The 24,887-nt window shown below is 47.2% G+C and overlaps 1 protein-coding gene across 4 annotated transcripts in view; it reads right to left on the reverse strand.

The window, feature by feature from the left end:
* Positions 1-7,908, reverse strand: part of PACRGL (parkin coregulated like) — a 344,780-nt gene extending 336,872 nt beyond the window's left edge. For 3 of the 4 annotated variants that reach the window (XM_069631890.1, XM_069631888.1, XM_069631887.1), the window contains exon 1: positions 7,820-7,908. Coding sequence is in view for 1 of the 4 variants with exons in the window: in XM_069631889.1 (XP_069487990.1) it covers positions 7,820-7,843 (24 nt within the window). In the remaining 3 variants the exon portion in view is untranslated. The remainder of the gene's footprint in view (positions 1-7,819) is intronic. The other variant, XM_069631889.1, reaches the window with a different exon arrangement.
* Between the last annotated feature and the right edge of the window lie 16,979 nt (positions 7,909-24,887).

The raw sequence follows: 24,887 nt of genomic DNA on the forward strand, positions 1-24,887 counted from the left end.
TGTCCTTGCAGCACAGTCAGCTGGCCAATCACTGCAGAGTGCATTTGGGTCTCCTAGGAGACTAAGCACAGGGGGTTTTCGGGCACCTCCCTCCCTTCCTGCCTACCCCAGACACCCTGGAGCCAGAGGAGGGCTTCACTTGTGAACCCCGCCAAAGGCAAAGCGAACAATGGGACCAAACCTGATTTGGCGCGCAGAGTAAATCTCAAGAAGGACCTTTCCACAAAGAAATGGCGAAAAAAGAAGACCGGGCCATTTTGACAAAAATGGCACCCTTGGGTGCTTTACTGCAGCTGCGAATGCAGGCTACCGTAAATCCACACCACGGTAGTTAAAACGAAACCACTGCCACCAGCCATTCAGTGAGGAAAGGGTAACATAAAATTGTTACATGAGAAGCTTGACAAAAGGGATACTAGGTAACCCCTACAGCACCCTATTGTAAAATAGTGTGTGCTGGCTCTAGAAAGTTACAATTGTAAGTAAAGTCAATTTCACTTTACTGCTCTGGGAAACAGTAGTTTATCCCAAAGAAGGTATTTAAACCTTGGGAAATCTGAAAGACTTCCCTGTGCCACTGCACTGAAGCTGCTCTGTGACACAATGTAAAAGATGATGCCTATGGAGTTTGTCAGGATCCATAACCAAAAGAAACACAAAGCTCAAAAATCACATTAAAATACATGAGAGAGTGGAAAAAAGGGTCTTGCTCTCTCAGGGTAAAAAATTAAGTCCTCAAAATTCAGCAAAGTTAGAGGGAATTGGCACATTTCTGAGAATTCTCACTAACACCAACTCCTCCCCCCTCAGTGTGGAATGCCATTAGTAATCTCCAGATAACAAGGGGGTTCCTGGGAGACTCTCTGCCAGACATGAGTCCTGGTTACAAGAGCCTTACCCAGAGTCTGTAGGATATTTCTCCTCTGTGAAAGATAGTGAGCTAAACATATCAGTCTTTGTCCTGCCCTGGTGCAGTCCAGCACCGAAATGTAAGGCAATTCTCCTCTTAAGAAGAGTACCAACAGCAACCCCAGACACGTGTTTCGGTCTGGTTGAACCTCATCAGTAGGGTGTAGCTGTGCCTCTCTAAGAATAGTGAGCAAGGGGTCCACGTCTGGATTCCCCTAGTAACTTAGGGTGAAACCCAAAGTTACTTGAAATATGCAAATAACAAGAGGGGTCCTGGGAGACTCTCTGCCAGACATGAGTCCTGGTTATCCAGACGTGGACCCCTTGCTCACTAGTCTTAGAGAGGTACAGTTACACCCTACTTATGAGGTTCAACCAGACCGAAACACGTGTCTGGGGTTGCTGTTGGTACTCTTGTTCAGAGGAGAATTGCCTAGCATTTCGGTGCTGGACTGCCCTAGGGCAGGACAAAGACTGATGTGTTTAGGATATTTATCCTCTGTGAAAGATAGTGAGCTAAAGACTCTGGGTAAGGCTCTTGTAACCAGGACTCATGTCTGGCAGAGAGTCTCCCAGGACCCCCCCTTGTGATATGCTTATTAATAATCTCCATAGCATTGCAGGTCAGGCACATTCCCCACTGGTACACTAAACATTGTTGGATCTTAATGGTCCTTAATAAATACATTTGGGTGGAAACTATTTTCAGTTATTTTTGTTCTATTAGCTATGTTTCTTTTTATATGTTTGTGTATTAATTGTGTGCCTGCCTTGTGCCATGCAGTAGCCTCATGTCTCAGATCGCAAGTAACTTCAAGGCCCACCTCAAATGCTTCTATGCAAGAGAATGTGTTTAGAGAGATGTTAGCCATAGATATGGAAGATTGGGTAAATTGATTAAATGGGTAAATTGATTAAATGGACACAGTTGGAAAATTCTGATTTAAAAAAGGATTGTTAGCAATATGTATTAAAATTGTAGGCTTTGCAAGTGTTTAACATAAATTCTGTTCTGAAACAGTTAACTGTGAACATGTTTTAAATAGCCTTAGCCTGCAGAAACACATAATGGAACAGATGTTGGGTCTGCGTTGAGAACACATATGAAAAGTGTTAAATTAGCCAGGAGCAGCTGAAGAGTAAAATGTGAAACTCAGGCTGCAGTTCAATTTCAGCACTAAGGCAATGGATGTTGTGATGTAATCTATGTTGTAAATTGTATATATACCCCCTTTATAAATGGAAGGGAAGCAGAGACAGAGAGAGAGGGCTCAGACGGTGTCTTTGCACCAACCGAGTAAGCTGCAGCTGTCAAAATAAACCAGTCTCTCTGAACTTTTTTTTAAATCAACACTTTGTCCTAGTGCTTTATGGTGGCTTGAGATTATTCAAAGGAAAATAGAAGTAACAACGATAAGATTAATCTTTAGCTGGAACTGATGCGTAGTCGTGACTTATATGTACTTAACAGTAGCAATGAAATTAACCTAATAAGGCATCCCACGTGGAAAAGAGGGGCATCAACATCAATAATCGATTATATTTTTGCCTCTAAAAAAACAAAGGATGTGGAATACCTGGAAGTGGTGAACTCTGAAAAAAGTGTACACTATTAATTAAAATTAGTCTGGCACAAAGCCCTATCAACCTCAAAATCGGTATCCAAAGTGCAACTGGAGGTCTCAAACAGTAGTTGTCTTAAACTGAACACCCATACTGTCACGCAAATTTTGAAATCACTGTCAAGACAAATGAATGATAGTACTTCGACTGAGGTCATGAACCTCATTGATTATACTACCATTCTTCAGACTTACCGGAAACCAAACAAAGATCATAATAAAGACAAAGACGCACCTGCATGCCTATGATGAAGCGTTGGTGAAGAAAAGAAAAGAGCTGAGGTCGCTTCTTCGTAAGCAGAACAAGATTCCGCTATCTAACGCCAAGGATACGGAAATAAGGAGGCTGAAATCAAATTATAAATCACGGTGCATCAGCCATAGATGTATTCTATGCCAAAATGATGCAGAATTGATGCCATGATCTCTGAAGAACAAATCCTCAGCTGAAACGTAGTCCTTGATAAGGTCTCTGAACCAGAATCAAACTTCATTACAGAGAAACTATGTATCAGAGGCAGTATAATAAAGACAAAGACGCACCTGCATGCCTATGATGAAGCGTTGGTGAAGAAAAGAAAAGAGCTGAGGTCGCTTCTTCGTAAGCAGAACAAGATTCCGCTATCTAACGCCAAGGATACGGAAATAAGGAGGCTGAAATCAAATTATAAATCACGGTGCATCAGCCATAGATGTATTCTATGCCAAAATGATGCAGAATTGATGCCATGATCTCTGAAGAACAAATCCTCAGCTGAAACGTAGTCCTTGATAAGGTCTCTGAACCAGAATCAAACTTCATTACAGAGAAACTATGCATCAGAGGCAGTATGGTCAGCATTCTTTAAAACCTTGTATGCTTCCCCAAGAGGATCATACGCACGCGTGGTAAAAACAGCATCTGCGTGGGTTTTGCCTTATCATCTGGATGACTTAGTGACATTATTCAAGGGTCTGAATAGTTTGAGGGCCCCTGGCCCTGACGGCCTATCCAACATCATTCTAAAAGAGAACCCAGACAAATGGGCTCGGATCCTGAACTTACTGCTTCAAAATATACTTAAATCTGAATCCATTCCATCATCCTGGAAAACAGCGAACATCATTCCAATCTTTAAAAATGGCAGCTATTTGGATCCATAGCACTGCTAGATGTGCTGGGGAAAATGATATGCCACCCTATTACTAAAAAGGTTGTCTAGTTGTCTAAGCAGGGTTTATAAAATGCCTATGTACAGCCCCGCCGACCTTGCTGATAAATCTACTAAAACAAAGCCATAGAGACCAATACCAAACTCTATGTGGCTTTTGTAGATTTTAACAAGGCATTTCACAGTCTGAACCCGAGAACACCTGTGGCATAAACTGGCTGCAAAACATTGTCCACCGGATCTTTTAGATCAGATAAAAGGCCTATACACACACCTCAGTACGTTTTCGCCTATCTATGAAAGGCGACCTGACTGAGGAAATTCCTACGTACAGAGGGGTGAAGCACGGGTGTGCATTGGCACCTGCTCTTTATAACTTTTACATCGCAGATTTTGGGGAATTTGTGAATGCCTGCAAACATTTTCCACCAAAGATGGGGCCCATGAGAAGATCCCACATTCTATACGTGGACGACATGGTCCTGATGGATCACACACCAGTGGGGCTCCAAAGGAAATTAAATAGACTTCATGAATATGCGATGGCAAACGGCCTGGTGATGAACAGTAAAAAAACAAAGATCATGGAACTAGGAAAAGAACGGTTGTTAAGATAAAAACAAAACACACCATTGGTTCTTGAACAACACAGAAATTGAACAGACTAACAGTTTCAAATACTTTGGGATTTGGATTACTACCGCCCAAAAGACTCAGAGTAATTTGTGCAACATCTCATAAAAGGCCGATATGTTGGCCTCGCAGGCAATAACATTGAAGAGAAAATATTGCAAATTCTCCTTGAAACCCCTCATCGACTTCTATATTTTGTGAAGGTCCTCCCAGTTTCAACGTACGGAGCCGAGTGTTTTGCAGAATTACCAGCCGTACTGTGGATCCGCATGGAGGGTGCCTTCTGGAAAAAAGTGTTAGGGCTGCCACGATCAATTCCTATCCAGGTGGCAAGGAAAGAACTGGGTTTGCGTTCACTTAAATCTGCAGCTGACTGGAAACTGTTGAGTCTGTTCCGCAAATGCAGGTGTCCAAATCCCCTTTTCATGATGGATGGGATTAGTAAGGCCCTCAGGTCTAAATGCATGAAATATCTGACCACTTGGGGATGTCATAGCACAAAACTTCTGGAAGACATAACCTGTTTGTCCGATGAGTTGATATTTATCCCAAGTAGGGTGAAAGCAAAACTATTTGAAGCAGATTGGATCCAAACTTTGAATGATGTTGGGAAGCTAAAATTGCATACACAGCTGGCAAAGGAAGTGATTCAGCTGGATTAAGGCATGATCCAGCTGTACTTGCAGAAATGCCCAAATCCGAAAATGAGGTCAGCTTTCATGAGGCTTTGACTCAAAGGTGTCGAACTAACAAAATTATTACGGCTAGATCTAAGCTCAACAGAGGAATGGCAGACTAGATTTTGCAATCAAGCAGAAATTAAAGAAAGTCTCTACCATCTATTTATGGTCTGCCCTTATTTCACTACAAAGCGAATAGAGCATTTTAGACTGTTTGCTGAGAAAATTAGGATGTTATTGGTAGCCGACTGGTGGTAATGGATAATCGGCAGAACACAAACGCCTTTGCTTATAGCTATGGTACAATACTACTGGAAGGTACTTCAGCCAGCCTTGGAAAAACTCTAATGGAGTAATTGATCTTGAAGAGACTGATAAAAATCTAAAACTAATGAAGCAAGATAAATTGACACTGATAGGAGAGAGATCAGATGATAAGACTCTTAGATGACCAAGGTTGTGCGATTTAATGAAGTGTCGGACAAAGGAAAGATGCCGGTGGAGGACTTAATTAAAGACTGATGAATGTTGCAAGATTGTTTCGATTTTGCTAAAATGTTTACTTTAACATAAAAATGCAAATAAATAATAAAATTTAAATAATTTTTTTTTATTTAGCACTATATAAATTCTACCCAACTGCATCAGCGCTCTGCTGGAGGGAATGTTGGGAACTGGGATTGTGGAAGCATATCTGGTGAGAATGCCCAGTTATACAGCTGCATTGGAACATGATCCGTGCAGCAATTAATAGTATTTTTGGGAGTCAGATGCCAGACAAAATAGGGATGGCCATCCTGGAAATGGGCAGGGTTTTGGTAAATCTACCCTCGAAAGCTCAAAGAAAGACATAAATCTTCCTGGTAGTGGTGGCAACGCTTGTGGTGGCGCACAAATGGAAACAAAAAGCTACCCCCACAGAACACGAATGGGTTAGTAAAATATGGAACTCTGTGGCACTGGAGCGGGTGAACTATTCGATTCAAGGGGATCACCAAAGGTTTCTCTCCTACTGGAACATTGCCCTGCATCACCTGCAGCAGGACTCGCGGGCTGAATGGTGCCCGAGGAAAATGAGATTGCAGGGGCTGGTGTGAGTACTCACTCCACTTGGGGAGAACGCCTTCACAAGAAGTTGGGAGGAGATCTGGCTGAGGTTTCTAGAGGAGACGAGGACTGTGGTGGGGTTCTCAAATGGTGCAAGGGCCCGTACAACGGCTGGCGAGAGAGCTGGCCACTCACAAAAACTTGGGACCAGGAGCCATCTACAGAGTTCATGGACCCGACGGGGGGGGGGTACAGGACTGGGTGCGCTGTTGGTTACACGTGTTGGAACTGCGGTGCGAGAAGGTGGGGGCGAGAAGGGAGGGGGGTTACATGTGTTTTTACTGTTGAAAATGCCAATAAAATATATATTTTTTTTTAAAAGTGCATTGTTACTGTGCTGCCAGCCAAAATCAGCTCCCTGGCCTAGCACAAACACACCCACACATACATTCTTTGACTCAACATTCACTCGCTTATTCACGCACAGCATTCACTCATTCAAGTATTGCATGAGAGAATCAGAAGTGACTTTTCAATACATTTTATATCCCTGTGCACCTGTTCCAAATAGGCACAGGGAAATGTTTTTTTCCCTCTGATTTGAAAAGTGCACCTCTTTTGAACCCCTTTTCCACCGTCTGTCTTGCACAGTTGTGCATTTGGTGGGAAAAGAGCACCTCAATGTGCACAACTATGATGCACACATTTAATGTCCTTTGGTCACGGTTCACCACTTTTTTGGCGCAAGTGAAGTGAATGAGCATCCCATCAGTTGCACCAAGCACGTCTTGAAAATTGTGGCACGATGGTTTATCCCTACTGATCACTTCTTTATGATGTACGTTCATTTCAGAGAGTGTGGTTCGAGGTAGGAACGGGTGCATGGGGTTTTTACTGTTTCTGCAGTCATTAACCCAGATTTTCTGATTAACAGGCATTGTGTTAAACAGCATTAGCTCCAGAGCAGATACTGTGACTGGAATCGTTAGTGCCATCATTCAGGTATTCTGTATATGTAACGGATTAGCAGGTACTGTATCAAAGGCCATTAGTTCCAGGGCAGGTACTGTGTCTGGAATCTGTATCCCAGATCCGGAACTGTGTCTGTAATTATTTGCCCCAGGGCAGGTATTGTCAGATTTAGCTGAAGAGCAGGTGTGTACTGTATGCACTCATTCGCTCCAGTCAGAGGATGTGATGGGCCTTTACCGTTAGCGCTAGAGAAGGTAGTGTCTGCTGATATTCATCGGTGTGGTCTTTCTGTGCCTGCTAAAGGAGCATTAGACCCAGAGAAAGTACCGGATCTGCAGCCATTAAACACGGGGAATCATTACTTTCAGCCTGTAGGCACTGGAACTGGCGACAGTACACGTCTGAAATCGTTAGCCGGTGCAGGTATTTTATAATATAGTCGCTTACACTAGACCACGGTCTGTGTAGTAGCTGCACCGCAGTTACTGCGTCTGCGTGCATTCAAGAGGTTTAACTGTACCGTAAATGAGCTTCGGAGCAGCTACTGTGTCTACAGCAGGCTGCCCTGTGTAAATTAAAAACCAGATGTTTAGAAAGTCACGTACTTACAATTTTCAATTTCAACATATAAGTACAATACAACGAATTAGAGCTTCAGCCTCTTACTTCAAGGTGCATTTCCATAGGTTGCAAAAGTGCTCCTCTTATCAATATAACAACAAAGGGAGGGGAACGATCTAAGTTGATGCATGCTAAAAGAAACGCACATCAAATTCACTGCAAGAGCTGGACGGCATTCACTCACCTGTTGGTAGCGTCTAGTTCCCATCCGAGAAACGGACCATAGCAACGGCCCGCCCACTGTTCTTCACGTGACTTTAGGCACGTTCCCTACCACTCATTTGGCGTCCGACGTCAGCATTAGGATTTGCGTGAGCAATCTTGGTGTGCGGTGCCAGTGGAAGAGCAGCCGGAATCTGTGTACTTTTGTGTGGCTGAGGTTAGGGTGCGCATTTTCTTCGGAATACCGGGAATATGTCTGCAAGATACCAGATGGTGCTGACCTCGTCTTGTCCCTCATCGTGATTTTCTGAGCGGGAACAGGGAACGCTCTGGCTGCCAATCTGCAAGAGAAGCAGAAATCTGGGTGTTCTTGGATGGCTGAGATTACAATTTGCATTTGAGTGTTATTGCAAGACACCAGATTGAGACGAGGGAGCTGAAAATTACATTTACTTTTAGAAATCATGTTATTTTTTCAACGTGAAAGATGGACGGCTAAGAAAAGGAACACTGCAGGGACAGAGGATGGTGGAGTTTAACTGATCAAAGGGGGCTAATATGGGAATTAAATGTTTGATGAGAGTGCGTTTGGGATGGGTGGTTTTAGAGGGGGTCGGCTGGGGCTGTCTGCGTGTGTTTCGGGAGAGGCACATGCCATAGCTGCCTACATTTGAAAATCAAAAACCCTTACAATTATGCCCCGCATATAGCCATACAAGACTCCGGCGAGTTACATAGGCTGTGTAGTGTGGGCTTCCCCTTGCTCTTGGTTCCTACCTCCTATACTATGGAATGAATTACACAGTTTTGTTGTGGACAAATTATTGTCCGTAGGCATTTATTTTCTACAGAAAATACACAACCAAAATTATATAATATATAATAATATGTGTGCTTTTGGGCACACCGTGTCCAGGGTTGGAGATGCCAACCTTCTCCTTGGCAAGTCTCTGTTACCCTTGGGCATCTGTTCCTGGACACGTGCCGCCTACGACTTTCTTCTACCATGTACAGAAGAAAGTACTCAGCGTTCGAGCTCCTCCTTGGTTCGTCTCCTTCCTTCTGAAATTGTAGTGTGGGTTGGGTGGAAAATGATTCTCTTTCCCTTTCCAGGCCCTAGAAGCTTACCCGAGCGAGGTGAGCTTCCTACCTGGTTTGTGACTTTCCCCTCACTGCTCGGCCCTACTTATACTCCTTATCGTTTTGTTATTCCCGTGGGGGGGCTGTTCCCCTTGCTGGTTTCCCTCACACCTTTCCTGGTGTTGTTGCCTGCTGTCCTAGCAAGGCTGGGGTGGGGGCGCCACCTGGCTGCCCCTCCCCTTGTGTTTTCGCACCCTGCCCCCACCCCGCACCTAACCCCCCAGACCCTCCATCGCGCTGTACTTTGTACGACCCGGGGCCTGGGGCATAGGCTGTGTAGTGTGGGCTTGCTCTTGGTTCCTACCTCCTATACTATGGAATGAATTACAGACAGTTTTGTTGTGGACAAATTATTGGCCATAGGCATTTATTTTCTACAGAAAATACACAACCAAAATTCTATAACAATATGTGTGCTTTTGGGCACACCGTGTCCAGGGTTGGAGATGCCAACCTTCTCGTTGGCAAGTCTCTGTTACCCTTGGGCATCTGTTCCTGGACATGTGCCGCCACACCTGAGTGGGCTTTGCCTCGGCCGCTCAGGTTCTTCCCAAAAGTACCCCTATCTACATCCCCACTCCTCTAATGCCCTGAAAATATTGTCTGCCAAAACCCCTATGCCTTTGTTGGACAGGTGCACCCCGACTTGATGGAACATATCAGGGTTATTTTGGGAAAGACTGTGCCTTATAAAATGTACTTGGGTACTGCTGGTGCCCCTTGCGGGCTGGGAATGGATCCATAGCCCTCCATATGTTGTCTGTAAACCCCCTATCCCCTTACTGTAAAGGAAAGCGCTGCAGCCTAGAGGGTAGAGGCCTCCTACTATCTGCCTGCCTACCCCGGCTAAAAATCATGCCGCCGCCCGGCTCTTCCCTTTCCCTTCTGTAAATGCCCACCTCCAAGAATTCTCCCGTTTCCCCAGGCACATTCTGCAAGCATGCTCTTTCCTGGTCTTTTCAGTCAGCCTCGGGGCTGACCTTTTCCTTTTTCCCCCCATTTACATTTGTGGGACCCATGCCTTACCTGGTGTGGGCGTTTTTACCTTTCTGGCGTCTGACCATACTGCCGCCTCCTTGTTTGTACAGTTCACCTTCTAAGCACTTTTTTTTTTGTGGACATAATGCCACCCATATCGGATTTCAGTCAGCCTCGGGGCTAACCTTTTCCTTTTCCTCCATTGCCATTAGTGGGACCCATGCCTTTACCTGGTGTGGGCGTTTTTACTTCTCTGGCGTCTGAGCTCCGGTAACACACGTCTGACTACTGCAAGCGGTAGTGTTGAGACGCGCAGGGCCGCAGGGGCGTGTCTGCTTTGTAGAACGTACAACGCAGAGACTGGCAAACAGCGTTCCGCGTTCAGTGGCCATGTTGAGAGTACAACTGAGTTCAGTCCCCTATGGGTCATGGACCACGAAGTCCAGAAGGAACGCGAACGGTGGTTCATGACAGCATGCCTCCTCTGAAACCCAGCTCCTCCGGATGTATAAGGTGGTATCTTCGGAGCAGTCTGGGGGCATTTATATTTGAGACTGGTTCCCAGGTGCGTTCACTGGGAGGGTACCTTTTCCACTCGACCAGATACTGTAACTGACCACGTCTGTACCTGGAGTCACATATTCTGGAAACCTCATATTCAAGCTGATCATTGACAATCACAGGGGTAGATCTTGGAGCAGTTCGAGAGGACTGGACGTATGGTTTCAACAGAGAATTGTGAAAGACCAGGTGGATCCTCTTCCAAGATTCTGGTAGTCTGAGTCGAAAGGCCACTGGGTTAATGACTTCCTTTATGGAAAAAGGACTGTATTACCGGGGAGCGAGTTTGTTTGGTCGTAGGTGTCGGGGTAGAAGATAACCAGACCTTATTACCTATTGAGTACGACGGTCCTGGTCTTCTTTTGGAGTCAGCATGATGTTTAATGTTTTTCGGGCCTTTTTTAGTGTTCTTTTGCTTCTTTGTGTACGTTAATGAGGGTTTCGATCCAGGAGTCAACTGTAGGAATTGGGGTAGGATGTGGGAGAATGGATGGTAGAACCGAAGGATGGAATGCTTGGCTACAGAAGAAAGGACAGGTTTTGATAGCCGAGTGATCCGAATTGTTGTAGGCGAACTCAGCCACAGGTATTAAGAGTGACCAATCATCCTGGACCTTGGTGGCGAAACAGCGAAGATATTGTTCTAGAGTTTGGTTTATGCGTTCAGTAGCTCCATTGGTCTGTGGGTGATAACCTGAGGATAAGGCACGTTGGATTCCCAGTATACGACATAATTGTTTCCAGAACTGGGATATGTACTGGGGTCCTCTGTCAGATATAATCTTGGAGGGTAGTCCGTGGAGTCAGAATATGTGTTCCAGGAAGATTCCGGCAAGTTCAGATGAAGATGGTAGTTTATATAAAGGTGTGAAATGAGCCATGTGGGTAAACAAGTCAATGGTAACCATGATGGTTGTGTATCCCCTGGAAGGTGGTAGTTCCACAATAAAGTCTGGCAATGAATTCCCAAGGTCTTGTGGGCAGCGCTGGTTGAAGCAGGAGACATGCCGGTTTCTTGTTATCATGCTTGTTTTGAGTGCAGACTGCACATGTTTGGATATAATCCTGGACATCATCCTTCATCTTCAGCCATCAAAACTGTCTTTGTATTAGACAGATGGTGTTGGTGATCCCACGGTGTCCTGAATAAAGGGTATCATGACATAGGCTTGTGATCTTTTGTCGTAGTCTGTGAGTGGGAATGACCAGGCAATTATCCTTGAATAAATATCCGTCCTTCGTTTTGAGGTTCCATCGATTCTTGCCATTAAACTCCTTCCAGGTTTCAGAGGACCGAGTTTGAGTCTGAATATCCTCCAGGAGATTGATTGCTTGGGCAACAAATATTGTGTGGGGAAACATCTTTGGGAAGGATCGATCTTCAAGGATTTCGTAGTCAGTACGTCGGGATAAGGCATCGGCTATTATGTTGTGTGTTCCAGGAACATTATGGATTTGAAACTGGTATTAAGCAAAAAAGAAGACCCAACAGGCTTGATGACTGTTCCTACATTCCAGGGATTGCAGAACCTGAAGATTTCCGGTGGTTCGTGCGGACTAGAACAGGGTGTTTCGCTCCCAGGAGTAGATGACGCCAATCTGTGAAGGCTTGACGGATGGCTAGTAGTTCTTTTTCCAAAACAGAATAGTGGGTTTCGCTAGGAGTCAAGTTGCGAGAAAGGTAGGCGATGGAGTGTTCTAGCTTGTCATCGAACTCCTGTTTCAGGACTGCCCCGATGGCGTAGTTAGAGGCATCAGTTTCCACTAGAAAGGGTCCATCAATGTCAGGTTGGGCTAAGATGGGAGCTTGTGTGAACTCCGACTTTAACCGTTGAAACGCCTCATCCTGGGCTGCTGCCCAGTGAAAGGGGGTATCCTTCTGTAACAATGTAATGTTCGGATGTACAATCTCTGAAAAAGAAGGTATGAATTTCCGGTAGAAAAGCCCCAGTAAGGATTGAATTTGTTTTACAGTAGTTGGAACAGGCCAGGATAGAATGGAGTCTACTTTAGAGCGGTCCATTCCAATTCCTTTTGGGCTAAGACAAAACCAAGATAGTGAACAGTAGACACATGGAAAAGGCATTTCTCTGGTTTAGCCAGGAGCTTATGTTCACGTAGACGTTTTAAAACTGCCTTAACATTTTCTTCATGCTTCAGATGGTCTTTCGAGTATATCAGTATGTCGTCCAGATATAAAATGACGAAGAGGAACAGCATATCAGAGAACACCCGGTCCATAAAACGTTGGAAGACTGCTGGGGCATTGGCAAGTCCGAAGGGCATAACCAAGTATTCAAAATGACCAAAGGGTTTTCTAAAGGCTGTTTTCCATTTGTCACCTTCCTTTATACGGATCAGATGGTAGACACCTCTGAGATCTAATTTTGTGAACACTACAGCCCCTCTTACTGCTTCCAAGATATCTGAGATTAGGGGCAACGGGTAGCGGTCCTTGAGGGTACATTGATTTAGACCACGATAATCTAGGCAGGGCCTAAGCTCCTTGGTATATTTCTTGGGAACAAAAAACAATGAAGCTCCCGCCGGGGATTTGGATGGTCGTATAGTACCATTTTCCAAGTTGGTATCCAAGTATTCTCGGAGGGCTCTTTTCTCAGGTTCTGATAGAATGAACATCCTTCTAAAAGGAATCACCGCTGAGGGTTCCGTATCATTAGCACAGTCCTCAAGTCTGTGAGGGGGGGCAAGAGCTTGAACTATGGCGGTCGAAAACACATCTGTGTAAGCCTGATAGGCCCTAGGAACCTGGATGATAATTGAGACAGTGAGTGGACCTTGCTGGTTCGCCTGCGAGTCTTCGGAGGACCCTGTCGAGGAGTCTAGGGATAAACAGTGGGAAAGGATCCTGCTGCCCAGTTGATGTAGGGGTTATGCTTCTGTAACCAGGGCATTCCCAGAACCATTGTTTAATGGGCAGATCTTATGATGTCGAATTTGATTCTCTCTTGATGGTGGTTTATAGAAAGCAGGATCTCTTTGGTTTGAAGGGTTATGGGTCCTGAAGAGGGAGGTCTTCCATCGATAGCCTCTACAGCTTGCATGATGTCTCGAGTTTCATATGGAATATTATGTGTAGTGACCCAATCATGATCTATGAAAATCCCCATGGCCCCACAATCCACTAATGCCAGAATGGGGTAAGAATCTTTCTTGGAAGGCGATAGAAAGGCCTGCAGAATCACAAGGTTGTTCTGTCCAGGAGAGTTCAAGGATAGAATAGATGTGGAGCAAACATCTCTCTCCCGAAACTGTGCTCCATCTAGGATTGGGAGCTGGCGTTTCCCGAACGCCGCGGAGGGGCAATAGGACACACTCTCACAAGGTGTTCATCAGAGGCACAATACATACACAGACCACTGTGAATCCGTCGTATCCTTTCTTGCGGGGTTATGGGTTATGGGTCCGCGGAAGGCCCCAAGTTGCATGGGTTCTGGGTCCATGGTCGGGGAAGCTGCAGGCTCCGGTTTAGAAGGATGGTCTGTAGAGGCCTTTTGAAAGGATAATTTAGTCTTCTTCTTTTCCACCTTTCTTTCCTGGATACGAAAGTCAATCTGCAAGAAAAGATCCATGAGAGCCTGGAAGGAACTTGGGCGAGCTACCGGGGTCATTCAATCCTCTTCGAAAGAGGGTGAAACAGGCCTCAGGAGACCAGTCTGCTTCCTTGCCAAGTTATTTAAAGTGGTCACATAGGTAAGCATATCCTGGGATCCTTGTTGAAAATCCTATAAACGTTCCTGGGCACTGTAAACCTGCTCTGGGCGATCAAACATGGTCTTAAGCGCCTGCACGAAACCATCAAAGTCATCCAGGGGGGCATCGCCCGAATTAACCAAGGCATTCCCAAAGAGATGTAAGATCATAAAGCCCACCTTTGTCCTGGGATTGGAGAAGTAGTAGGGCTTAAAGGTGAAGTGCACTAAACGTGAATCGAGGAAGGCACGAAGGGTCTTTGAAGAGCCATCATATTTATCCACTACTCCACCCAACAACACGCTTTCCTTGGTTGCAGAGTCCCGTGACAAGACCAATTGTTTCAATGCCGCATTTTCGGCTTTAAGATTTTGGACTTCTGTTGTTAACTCCTGCATGCCTCGCATGAGGTCCTGAAATGCAGCCTCCATTTCCGTAACTATCAATTTGTTGGCGTCTCAATCTGTCACAGGTTTCCCACCTTCTCACCTGTCTGTATTGTTTGCTCGTGATCTTCGGGGATGTCTTCTTTCGCACTGTTCGGGATTTATATAACCCCGTGCGTGGGTCCTCGGGATCCAGCCTGCGGTCCGTGACCCAGCTTTAGGAAGCGTTCAGTTGTCCTATACGAAGATCAGGAAACAATTGGGTTCGCACTCAGAGATCCGAATGAGGGGGAAATCCAGGATATGCAAGGTAGGATAAGAGGAAGGAAGAAGGAAGAGGAATTCAGGGGACCGGGAACCAGGAATCGGAGGTAATCGCTGAGCGAGCTCCGGTAACACACGTCTGACTAGCATTGAGACGCGCAGGGCCGCGGGGGCATGTCTGCTTTGTAGAACGTACAACGCGGAGACTGGCAAACTGCGTTCTGCATTCAGCGGCCATGTTGGGAGTACTACTGAGTTCAGTCCCCTATGGGTCAGGGACCACGAAGTCCAGAAGGGACGCGAACGGTGGTTCATGACAATACTGCCGCCTCCTTGTTTGTACAGTTCACCTTCTTAGCACATAATGCCACCCATAACGGATTTCAGTCAGCCTCGGGGATAACCTTTTCCTTTTCCTCCATTGCCATTATTGGGACCCATGCCTTTACCTGGTGTGGGCGTTTTTTCTTTTCTGGCATCTGACCATACTGCCGCCTCCTTGTTGTATAGTTCAACCTTCCAAGCACATAATGCCACCCATAATGGAATTGGTTCCAGCAGCGTAATATTCTTTGCCCATGCTGCTATCTCCTGCCATGCACGTGGCCATTTCTCTGCGGACCACTCTGTGCCTAACGTTGCTCCCATACCAACTGCTCCTGGTGTGTCCTGTGCTTTTTCTGACCTTTCCAGTTACCCTCATGGGTAACCTTTCCTTCTCTTCCAGTGCCATTCGTCAAACCCATGCCTCCCCTGGTGTGGGCGTCCTTTGTTGTACAGTTGCCTAACATTGCCCCAGAGCCATACTTCCCTCCTGGTCGTAAGGCGAGTGCCAGATAACCGTTCCATTGCAAACGTCCATGTCCTTCTTGAGTCCCCTCCTGAGACTTTTTCTAATCAACATGGCCGCCTCTTGGTCTCAACTCTCTTCAGGCTTCCCCGGTGAGACCCCCTTCTCGCCCCATCCCCTTGGTACGCTTCCTCTCCCTGTTTCTATCGCCGGCTGTTGCTGCTCTTGTGCATTTTGCACTGCTGTGGTCCCCCGTTACATTTCTCGCACTTGTGGTTGAATTTTAAATTTTTGGCCAGCTGCACGCGACCCCGCTTTTGAATTTCCAGCACTGGGCGGGAGGGGCCTGTGTTGTCCAGATATCTCCCCCGCCATCCCCTTGGGCCGTTAGTGGTATGCTACTCTGCCACCCTCTCTGTGTCTCATGTTGACTGCCATGAAAATTCTGTTCCCCTGTCCTCCTGTAGTTGTTGTCGTAGCCCCTGCTGTTGTCCCTGTTTTCGCTTCTATCATTATTCTGCCAGTATGATTTTTTCTGTTGCCCTCCTGAACTGTGGTCCCTGTGGTCCCATTTCTCTTTTAATACATTCCAAATGTACACATTATAATTCTCCTCATCCCACTCTATATCGGGGTAACAGTCCATTTCCTTCCTAAACTCATGGTCGTACTCCTTCCATGCATCCCCCCCAACTGCTTTGTACACTTTCAAAAACCCTCTGTTGATATACCCCCAATGCCACACCATTCGCTGGGTATTTTTGTAATATCATGGTTGACATTATTTGGAAAGCTGATACCCAATTCTAAAAAAAACTCTTCTCCACCATGCTAACCTCCCCTCTTGCCAGGCCATCCCCTGCCACTGTATTCCGGGCTACTAGTTCCCCTATTCTGAGTGCCCCATAGTATGCTAGCGCAAAAGCTGCCCTAAAGTTTGCTGTTTCATACTCGCTGCAGCATGTGTCCTGCAGAGTCTTCAGCAGCACCACCAATTCAGAGGTCTCCTGCTACCCGGCTTTTTCCCTTCCAACCTTGCCCACCCCTTCATCACATACTTCATTAAAGGGCTGTCTGTTGGGCCGGTTACCCCGGCTATTTTTGCAGTGTATGCAACAGGAGCCAAGTGTGCCATCGCTCAGCTTTTCCTTTTCCCTTTTGTAAATGCCACTTCCAAAAATTCACACGTCTTTGTTTCTGTAACCCTCCCCCAAGTCCTTTACTTCTGTTCCCACCAATACATTCTGCCAATGCTTTCCGTTTTGCTTCCCCGTTTTGTAAGATAGGGCATTCCTGGCGAGGTTTTCTATGACTCGTTCTGGTTCCTGTGGTCTTTCCTGGTTTTTCCAGTTAACCTCATGGCTAACCTTTCCTTCTCCTCCAGTGCCTTCATTGGGACCCATGCCTTTCTTGGTGTGGGCGTTTTTTTCTTTTTTTTTGTTGGTGTCTGGCCTTAGCTCCCTGAACCTGCACCACTGAAAAAGAGACCAGGCCTCAGCCACCACATTTGCTTCTTGGTGTAGGCCCTGTAGTTGCCAAAGGTGTGTTGGGTGGGGCCCCCTGTGGACTGGGTATGGGTGGGGCCCCCCTGTGGACTGGGTTCCGTGTCCCCCGGTGACCTTGTGGTAATGGCCCAAAAACCAGTGGATGATATGCACGTCCCGCTAACTGCTTGTTCCCTTTTTATACCTCTTTCGCTACCCTTTCCTTTACCTGGCCTCTTGGATGGGTACGTGTCCCGCTGAATGTATTAACGTCTTCCGCAGCCTTTAGTGCCCCAGGGCATCCACTTATAAACTTTCATCGCCAATCCCGAGAAAGGGTTACTCGACATGCCCATGTATGGTATTACCCACCCAAACCAGTTGACTTGGGCCACCTCAAGTTCGACTGTAAACACGTTAGGCGATATGGTGGTAAGTAAACCTCGTGTTCATGAGGCTGCGCATGCATAATGCTGCTCCCCATGCTTTGTCCATATATGGTTTACTGCGAATGTATTCACAGTGGGGCTGCGCGTTCCCTCTATAAGCCCTGATGCTGTGCGGATGTGTGCTGATGTGGTTACACACAATACTGAGGCAGTTCATAAGGGGCAAACAAGGCCACAAATCCTCCTAAAAGATGAGCTGCCCTATAATCTATACCAACTGCTAGCACATTGGTGTTGGTGTTTTGTGTTTCTGGATTTGTGGTTGATACACGCAGAATGCAACGCAACAACTGAGTGCGCTTCTGATCCCCTCGCGCAAGCATGACACCTGAAAGAATAACCCTCGAGGCACATCCTCTGCACACCACTGCCTCTCTGTGGGCCTATGGACACACAACATGGTCATTTATTACCAGCGTTAGCATTTAGGGTCAACTGTGCGTTTTAAATATCAATGGCCCAAAGCTGCCCCATCACCGTGCGTGTTCTCTTTTGGCTGCTTCACCCCCCTTCATGCTGCGTGCCTGATTGGTTTGTGTTGCCCCCCAATTGCATTCTGGTCTTTGTAGTCCCCGAGAGTGTAGAATGCACGGAGCCATGCTCTTTAATTATCTGGTAGTTTTATTGTTGCCACCTTTCCAACCTCCTGCAGTCTGCGTTCGTGGTACGCGTTGCTTCTATCCTGGCAGCTCCTTTCTGTTCATGTGGTTAACATTTTAACGTCTGTACTGCCCTTCACGCCCATCCAAACTGCTGGACACGTGTTAACAGGTTTTGCACTATGTTACCTGAACGCTAGCTACCAAGTTCTAAATGCGGGCAATTCCTCACGTATCCATATTTGCTGTGCCCTACCGACACATAATTTGTTTTCTCTAGGGTGCACCATGCACTGTTCTATTTTCATGCATAAACAGCCAAGTTGTCTGAGCAATGAAACGTGTCCCGAACCTGTGTACAAGGCGTGCCTTTTAATTAACATCTGAAAGCCAGGAGAAGCTCCACTTGGATCCGGATACATCCACATTTCACATCGGACGGGGACAATCAAAGGCTTTAAAGATGGTAAATCCAGAGCCCACCCATCGCTAAACAGACAGCTGACCTTCCGTTCCGTATTAGCAGGACTCCCTTTCCCCCTATGGCGGTTTTCCCGGAAGATAATATTTTGTAATAATGCATATGTGCACGTACAGTGTAGACCTTACAATCAGTCGCAAGCCCAGAACCGACGAGGCTAATAGCAATCCTTCCCCGCTGATACTATTTTGACCATATAATTCCAATTAACCCCACCTAATGAGCGCTCAATATTGGCGGTAATTAAATCACTAAAGGGCTTGCATACAGTTCGACATTTCCCCTTACACGAGACTACCGCGGCCCCCAGCACTGAGTCCCGCTTTCATCTCTAGTATTACCCTGCTCCTTACCTGCCTGGCTGCAACCATATTGCTGCTACGCTGGAACCTGGAGAACCTGGAGAAAACCGGAGCCCTTCCTCTTCTGGTTATAGCACATCTTCTTGCTCGGGAACAATCACCCAGGAAAGCACACAAACTAAGAAAAACGAAATTACTCCTTTCTGCTGCGTTGGGCGACATCCATCCAGGTTATGCTGGCTGGATGTCAGCACGTCGGGCTACCGTCCCCAGCAGCTAACGCAAGTTTGGCTGCTGAGGGGGCGCACAGGACACAGAAAGAAAACGATTCTCTTTCCCTTTCCAGGCCCTAGAAGCTTACCCGAGCGAGGTGAGCTTCCTACATGGTTTGTGACTTTCCCCTCACTGCTGGGCGAGGTAAGCTTCCTACCTGTTTTGGGACTTTCCCCTCCGCGCTTGTTCTTTTTCTTGCTGATAGCTTTTATCCATCAGCGGTGATTTTTTGGATACCGAGGCTTGAGCCTCATTACTCCATCTTCTCGGGTTGAGTGTGTAGTCGTGGGTTTGTATTCTTCTTGGTCTGTGTGGTCTTGTCACAGTAGGGCTGGTTTCACTGGGTCTTCGCAGTGATGGGCCGCGGGTAGCGGTCGAAGGGGTTTGCAGTGGTGGCAGTGAGTCTTCTGATCAGAGGGTTCGGGTTCTGATCCAGTTCTTGGCAGAAGTTCTTACTCAGCTTCGCTAGATGTTCATCCAACATCTCGATGTCCAGGTCTCTGTGAAGGTCTGCTATCCTTGTGAAGATTGGAGCTCCAGACGATATCCGCAGGGCCTTGTTCTGGACTATCTGAAGACTCTTCCGGTGTCGCTCATGGCAGGTCATCCATGCTGGTGAGGCATAAGTCAGGGTTGGTCTGATGATCGCCTTGTAGACGTTGATCTTTGTCCGGAGGGGCATGGACTTGCTCTTCAGGAGTGGGTACAGCGCTGCCATCTTTCCTGTTGCCTTCTGCTGAGTATTCTCGATGTGGCTTTCCCAGTTGAGTTTGCTGTCCAGGGTCACACCGAGGTAGCGGCTGCTGCTCTCCCATTTGATGGTCTCCCCGTTGAGGCTGATGTGTGGGTGCTCCTTGATCTTCTTTCTGGTGAACAGCGTTGCAGTTGTCTTGCTGGTGTTGAGTTCTATCCGCCAGTCGCTGTACCACTTTGCAATGGTATCCAATGAAGCTTGCAGGTTCTTCGCCACTTCCTTTTCGCTGAATGACTGGGAGATTACTGCAACATCGTCTGCATACAGCGCCAGGTTCGTCTTGTGGAGATCTGTCGGGATGTCGTTGGTGAAGAGGTTGAACAGGAAGGGTCCGAGGTTCGATCCCTGTGGCACGCCTGCTCGGATGGGATGTGAAGAGGACATCTCAGACCGCATGGCGACATGGAAGGTGCGGCCTCCCAGGTAGCTTGCAATCGTCTTCACCAGGTAGTTTGGAAATCCCAGGCCAATCATCTTGTGCAGCAGTCCCTTGTGCCAGACTCGGTCGAATGCTTTGGCTACATCCAGGAAGACGATTCCTGTGGACTTCTTGATGTTGAATCCGTGGCTGATGGTGTCCACCACTCTCAGTAGCTGATGAGTCGTTGCATGCTCCTTTCGAAATCCAAACTGTTCCTTTGCTAGTAGATTTCTTTCGGAGGTGAAGTCGCTGAGTCGAGCGAGGAGGACCTTCTCCAGGAGCTTCGATAATCCAGAAAGCAGGCTGATGGGGCGGTAGTTTGCTGGATCCCTCAGTGGTTTGCCGGCCTTTGGAAAAACGATGACCCTTGCTTCTTTCCAGGAACTCGGGAAGTGCTGGAGCCTCATGCATGCATTGAAGATCTCTGTGAGATGTTCCATTGATGCCGGTGGGAGGTTCTTGATTGCCAGGTTGGTTATTCCGTCGCTCCCCGGTGCCTTGCCGTTCGCCAGCTTTTCTGCAAGTCCTGCTACCTCAGAGCTTGTGCACTCCTTGATGTCTTCTGCTCCCAGCCCGGTTCCGTGATCTGTGAGGTACTTCTCAACGGCTTCCTCCACTCCGTCTGAGAGCCTACTTACCTTGTTCGGGGTGAACGAAGCCTCCAGTGTCTCGGCAAGGACCTCTGCCTTATCCTTGTTGCTGCATGCAAGGTGGGTTCGTCCCTGGATTGGTGGGCTTGGCTCCTTCTTTCCAGTCAGGCGACGAGTCATTCTCCACACCGAGTTGTCCGCCTCCTTCAGCTTGGCTGTTGCTGACTCCCATTTCTCTCCACGGTGCTGTCGGATCTGTTCCCGCAGGAGTCTTGTGAGCGTGTTGTACTTCTGCAGGAGATCAGGTGTGCGGAGCTTCTGCCACTGTCGTCGAGCGCGGTTCTTGTCGGCGATTGACTGTTGGATGCCTCTCGGTAGGTCGTAGATGGAACATCTGGTTGTCTTCTGCTTCGGAACACTGCTCTTGATTGCCTCCTGGACTGCTGTCGTGAAGTCTTCCACAGCCCTGTTGATATCATCCATGGTGCTCAGCGGGGTTGGAGTGACCATTCTGTTCAGCTCTTCTTTGAAGCGGCTCCAGTCAGCTCTTCTGAAGTTGTACTTCTCGGCCTGCTGGTAGGGTTCCATCTCATCTCCCACAGTGATTGCTACTGGACTTTCCCCTCACTGCTGGGCCCTACTTATACTCCTTATCCTTTTGTTATTCCCGTGGGGGGCCGGCCCTCCCCCCTGAACCCCCTGATGGTTCCCCTCACACCTTTCCTGATGTTGTTGCCTGCTGTCCAGGCAACGCTGGGGCGGGGGCGCCACCTGGCTGCCCCTGCCCTGTGTTTTCGTGCCCTCTCGCCCCCACCCCACGCCTAACCCCCCAGGCCCTCCATCGCGCCGTACTCTGTACGACCCGGGCCTGGGGCACAAGGCTCTGCCCACATGTCAAAAAGGTAAACTATATTGAATCTGTGATTGGCTGTGTGCACAAAACTGCATCAAATTTAACTGCCCTCAAAAAAAGCATTTACCATTTTTACAGTGCCTTTCTGCATTTGGAAGCATTACACTAACCCAGATAAAGGCATTTTTGCTAACGCGTGCAAGCACGTCTTCTCAGCTGCAGGCAAGGGACCTCCAAACATTTGAAATGCGCACCCACACACAATTCAAGTCGGAGATGGCCATCCATCCTCTAAATTGATTCTGGGAATACACCCCTGGTTTCCTGTTATAACTACAAGACTACGAATCCCAGAAAGCAGTTCAGTCATTTCACATTGGCATGCATCTTGTTATGCAGAACGTAAATAAAATGTGCAATGCATCATAAACGGTGAAAACATTGTTTTCATATCAACCAAGCAGACACGGCACATACTAACATGTATTTTTTTTGTGCTGTATGTACTTTAGCATAGGTGCAGGTTACGGGGCTTTTAAATGCTAAGCAGTCCATCCCAGTGAGATCTGGCTCGACAGAGAAATGGGACATTTTCACACACTTGTCTGCTAATAAGAGGTGCCAAGTGGGTTACTTAAAATAAACAAAAAGAATGAGGGAAAAATGCCTGCAGCGTATATAGTCCTGCTGCAACATCTCTTTAACATTTTAGCAAGCCCTTGATAAGTGCTTCCCTGGCAGGAACAAATAAAAGTAACCCTTATTTAGAAAATCACTGACAATTTAAAAACCACCATTTTCAGAGGTGCAGGTGCGGCAAGTGCCGTCATAGACGCACCAATCAATGTTGACTGTTCCAGCCCTTCGGAGCCTCAGAGTAGCAGCAACTCTGGGCCTGCTGTGAAAACCCGGAGACTCCACGCTCTTCCCCAGAGACCCCGAGAAGAGCATGAAAACCCTTGAGTTTCTGGGATAAACCCGGAGGTTAGACAGGTATGGCACATGGGTTTGTTGGTGTGCGTTTCCAAGGGGGGTGGTGCATCTTGCTACGTGGAGGGACGATGGTGCATAGTGGGATTTGTCTAGAGCGAGGGATGGGGCATCTTGATGGGGTCTGAATGGTTGGATATGGGGCACGCTGGCATGGGTCTGGAGGGATGGGGCACATTGGTGTGGGTCTGGAGGGAGGGATAGGGGCATATTGGTGTGGGTTTGATGGAAGGGGTGGGGCATATTGGTGTGGGCCTGGGGGGAGGGACGGGAGGCATATTTGTGTGGGCTTGGTGGGAGGTATGGGGCATACTGATGGGGTTCTGTCATCTATGTGTGGGTCTGGAGGGTAGGATGGGGGCACATTGGTGTCGGCCTGGAAAATGTATGGGACATCTATTGGTCGGATGGTGCCATGGACCATCTAGGTGTGGTGTCCTTTAGATACTCTTGCCCTCATTTTAATTGTTGTTCTCCCTCCTCTACTCTCTCGCTCCCTTTAGATGTGTTCACGCTCTTTCTCCCACCAGGTGTTCACCTTTCACTTCTCACTCTCCTCCCTTCGTTTCCCTTTCTCTTCTCATTTCACCTCCCTTCATTTCTCCTCTGCATGTTCTTCCATCGCTCCCCTCTTTCGCCCCACTCTGTCCTTTCCCTTCTGTCTGGTCTGCCTTCCCTCAATTCTTGCTCTTCTACCCTATTGCCAACCTACTTTTAACTCCCACACCATTTCTTGTCTGGAGCACTTTATACTCCTCCCTGGGCTGTAAATGGGACAGTGGGAGAACCGGAAATTGGCAAAGGGATTGGGTCTCCCGACTGACTGGCTCTGGTTGGAACTAGAATTCCTTTGTGTGTCTGTTTGCAATTGGCGGGGAGATGCATTTCCAAACACCAAGTACCACCTCCAGGCACCAGAGCAACCATACCTCGGTACCAGAGACCACCTCCAGGCACCAGGGCAACCATCCCAAGCTACCAGAGACCAATGACCTGGCCTCCTGTCATAATAGCCTCCTGTAAAGGGGTCAAGAGTAAGACTCTGGCACAGTGGCTTCTGGGTATTGGTTATAAACTTTTATTCAACAAAATAACAATAAGGTTGGGGGAAATCCTATCTAGCCCTAAACTCTGGGGTTTCCCTGCCTCAAAACGAAGTAATGTCTGTGTCAGGATATTAAACAAAAGAACATCCTCTGTCATGTGTCCAAACCCTAGACTGACCCTTACACTAATATAATGTGTATGAGGGGATTTCTGCTTTCAATATTCACTCTTCCTTTCAAACATTGTCTCTCTGTCCTTTTTCCAATACTATTCGCATTGATTTCTCTTTTGAGGCGTTAGGTCATCAGCCATTTGGTATCGATCACAAATTGATAGATTTTTTCAAAGGCTTCCCTTTGTCTCTCTGGTGCTGTTTTTGTGACATGGCATACACTTTCACGGGCCCTCATAACCCATCAGCTTTCCCTGGGCTTACCGTGCCTCTCTGTCTTCTTCACTTCGTCTCTCTCGTGCTGTTTCCCTGACACAGCATACACTTTCCGGCACCCCGTAAACCCATCTGCTTTCCCTGGGCTAACTGGGCAGCTTTGGTGTTTGTCGTGTCTCTCCGTCTGTCCTCTTCGATTTGCTGACTCGATGTGCGTCTCGTTAGTTGGTTAGCCCTTGTTTTGGAGTAGCCTCAATGCTGCTTCTTGCGGTTTGCTAGTTTCCAACAAGTTACCAAAGAACTCTGTCTCTGCCTCTCTCTCAATTGTCTGTCAGCTGTGGCAGTTTTGAACTTCCTGGCATTGCTGAACAATTTCTATAGACTAGACCGCAGCGGTAGCTTACTGCTTCTGGTCATCTTCATTGCTCTCTTCCTCGTCTCAGTTCTAAGGGGAGGGCTGGGGGTGAAAAAAATACAGTAATTACCTGGAACTACCTGGATGTTCTTAATCTACATTACAATAAGCCATATAGGTATGTTGTAAAGGTACCTCAATGTCATTAGAAATGGCTGCAAGATTATTTCGGTCCAATATTTTCTTGTCCCTCTGGAGTTTGTCTTCCGCC

The sequence above is a fragment of the Ambystoma mexicanum genome, chromosome 6q (genome assembly GCF_040938575.1).
Source record: "Ambystoma mexicanum isolate Mex_15411 chromosome 6q, UKY_AmexF1_1, whole genome shotgun sequence".
NCBI lineage: Eukaryota > Metazoa > Chordata > Amphibia > Caudata > Ambystomatidae > Ambystoma > Ambystoma mexicanum.